We start from the raw sequence: 2,136 nt of genomic DNA, 5'->3' as shown, positions 1-2,136 counted from the left end.
TCATTCAATAGTTTAAAAAATATGTAACCAATTTTAAATGAAATAAGCTTACAGCAAATGTTGCATGATTCCATTTTAATAAATGCTACACTATTTGCCCATTGAAACTTATGATGCACATTGATTTTAATGTTAATTCTTTAACTAACCTTTTCATTGAAATAAACTTAGTGTCTCACAATTCCATTTTAATATGCTACACTGTTTGCTCTTTTAAACTTATGATTCACATTGATTTTTATACAAAATTATACATTAACTAGTTTTTAAAAACATTATTTAACCACATTTTATTAAAATAAACTTTAAACTAATGCTGCATAACTCCATTTTAATAAATGCTACACTGTTTGCTTTTTTTAAATGTATGATGCACATTGATTTTAACTCAAAATAATTCAGTAGCTTTTAAAAAAAATAGCTACTTTTAATTGAAATAAACTAACAATAAATCTTGCACAGTTCTGTTTTAATAAATGCCATACTTTTGTGTAGATGCTAGATGTATGATGCACATTGATGATTGAAAATGTATTTAACCACTTTTCATTGAAATAAGCTTTCAAGAAACGTTGAAAAATATTCCATTTATACATCGCACTGTTTGCTCTTTGCAGCTGATGATGCAAATTCATTTTAGTGCTGAATAATACAGTAACTAAAAAAAAAAAGCATCAGTATTTCAAGTCCGATCCATCTGTGTGTGTTTCCTCTGGTCCATGCGTGCGTCTATCTCTGGTACTCTGGTGAGGTTGATGATCTAACAGCTGATTCAATCCCTGGGTCTCTTAACCCCCCCACAGTCTATTTATGGCAGATTCCCCTGCAGGACTCAGTTCTCAGGCCATACATGGAGTCCACTGGGTGAGGTTACCTCTGCTCGTTTGTGTGTGTGTGTATGTATGTGTGTGAGAGAGAGAGCATGTGCACTAGCATGACTCTCAGTATTCTGTCACTCTGGAGTTGTTAGCTGAACAGGAAATTCAGAAAATTGCCACCTGTGGATTTTCAGTGACCGGCAGAAGTTCTCCATAAAGATTCCTTGGAATATTTTTTGGGGGGATTTGTACGCTATTGGAATTGTCTGATTTCTTCTCCTCTGTTGTGTTTTCATTAATTGTTCGCCGTATCCTATTTTCCCCCTTTCTTTCCTCCCTTCCAAATATCCTTTCCCTTCCTCTGCCTCTTTTCCCCTTTCCCTCCCCATTTTTCCTCCTTCCTGTCTATAATCAACACTGTTATTCTTTGACATCTTTGTTTCATATGGATCAGCATCCTTTCGTTCAGTATGTTGGACGTCTGCTGTCTCTTCACCTCTCATCATTCACAAACTGACCTGCACTTAATACAAAATACTCTTTAGAAACATTTGCATTTGGAATTAGTTGCGTTTGGGCTCTACCAATGAACTTAGGAAACAGTAACCAGTAAGTAACATTTCCATCTTCCTCCTTTTTGTTTCTCCGTGTACGTCTCTGTGTGGCGGCAGCTGTAAGCCCTCAGGCTGAGCCGGCTTTATTAAGCCCCATGATAGCGTAATCCCCCTATGACTCCAACCCTCCCTGATCCGCTCCCGCTGGACAATGAACAGGTTGGGAAGCATGTGTCAGTGATTGTGTCGTCTACGTCCTCTTACAGCTCAACAGGTATATTTTGACAATCTTAATATTCTGCAGATGCTGGTGTAACTTCCTGCTTTTGGTGTTTGTTTTAAGAAGAAATGTGGTCTGAGTTTGCATTGGAGTTTGTCACAGTGGAACTGGGATTTTTACTGAAGCATAATGGCTGTGTTTGAAACCAGAGTCCACAGAGATGGAGAGGCATGGCTCATCTCGTCTAGTAAGATGCCTTCATCTGGTTGGATTTGGAAGACAGCATAGATGTATCATTGGTTGTTTATGATATCCCACAATGCTGAGTATATGCTTGAGTGGTTATAGAATAAAAAGGATGTCTGGTGGAGCAGCTGAAATAATTAATTCAGAAATGTTTGTTTGTTTGCGTGTTTATTTATTTACACATTTTAATTTACTAATTTATTTATGAATTTTATTTACTTATTTGATTTATATATTTGTAAATAAATATATTTAGAATATATTATATATGATTATTTATATATATATATATATATAT

At 35.5% G+C, this 2,136-nt stretch overlaps 1 protein-coding gene across 1 annotated transcript in view; it reads left to right on the top strand.

Moving 5' to 3' along the window:
* The first annotated feature begins 949 nt into the window (after positions 1 to 949).
* Positions 950 to 2,136, top strand: part of svilb (supervillin b) — a 54,254-nt gene continuing 53,067 nt past the window's right edge. The window contains exons 1-2 of the mRNA XM_016575382.1: positions 950 to 1,126; positions 1,273 to 1,427. Of these exons, the coding sequence (XP_016430868.1) occupies positions 1,405 to 1,427 (23 nt within the window). The 5' untranslated portion in view covers positions 950 to 1,126; positions 1,273 to 1,404. The remainder of the gene's footprint in view (positions 1,127 to 1,272; positions 1,428 to 2,136) is intronic.

Source organism: Sinocyclocheilus rhinocerous, unplaced genomic scaffold, assembly GCF_001515625.1.
Source record: "Sinocyclocheilus rhinocerous isolate Xijiao unplaced genomic scaffold, SAMN03320098_v1.1 scaffold112, whole genome shotgun sequence".
In the NCBI taxonomy this organism is placed as follows: Eukaryota; Metazoa; Chordata; class Actinopteri; order Cypriniformes; family Cyprinidae; genus Sinocyclocheilus; species Sinocyclocheilus rhinocerous.
This window is presented reverse-complemented; position numbering and strand designations above follow the sequence as displayed.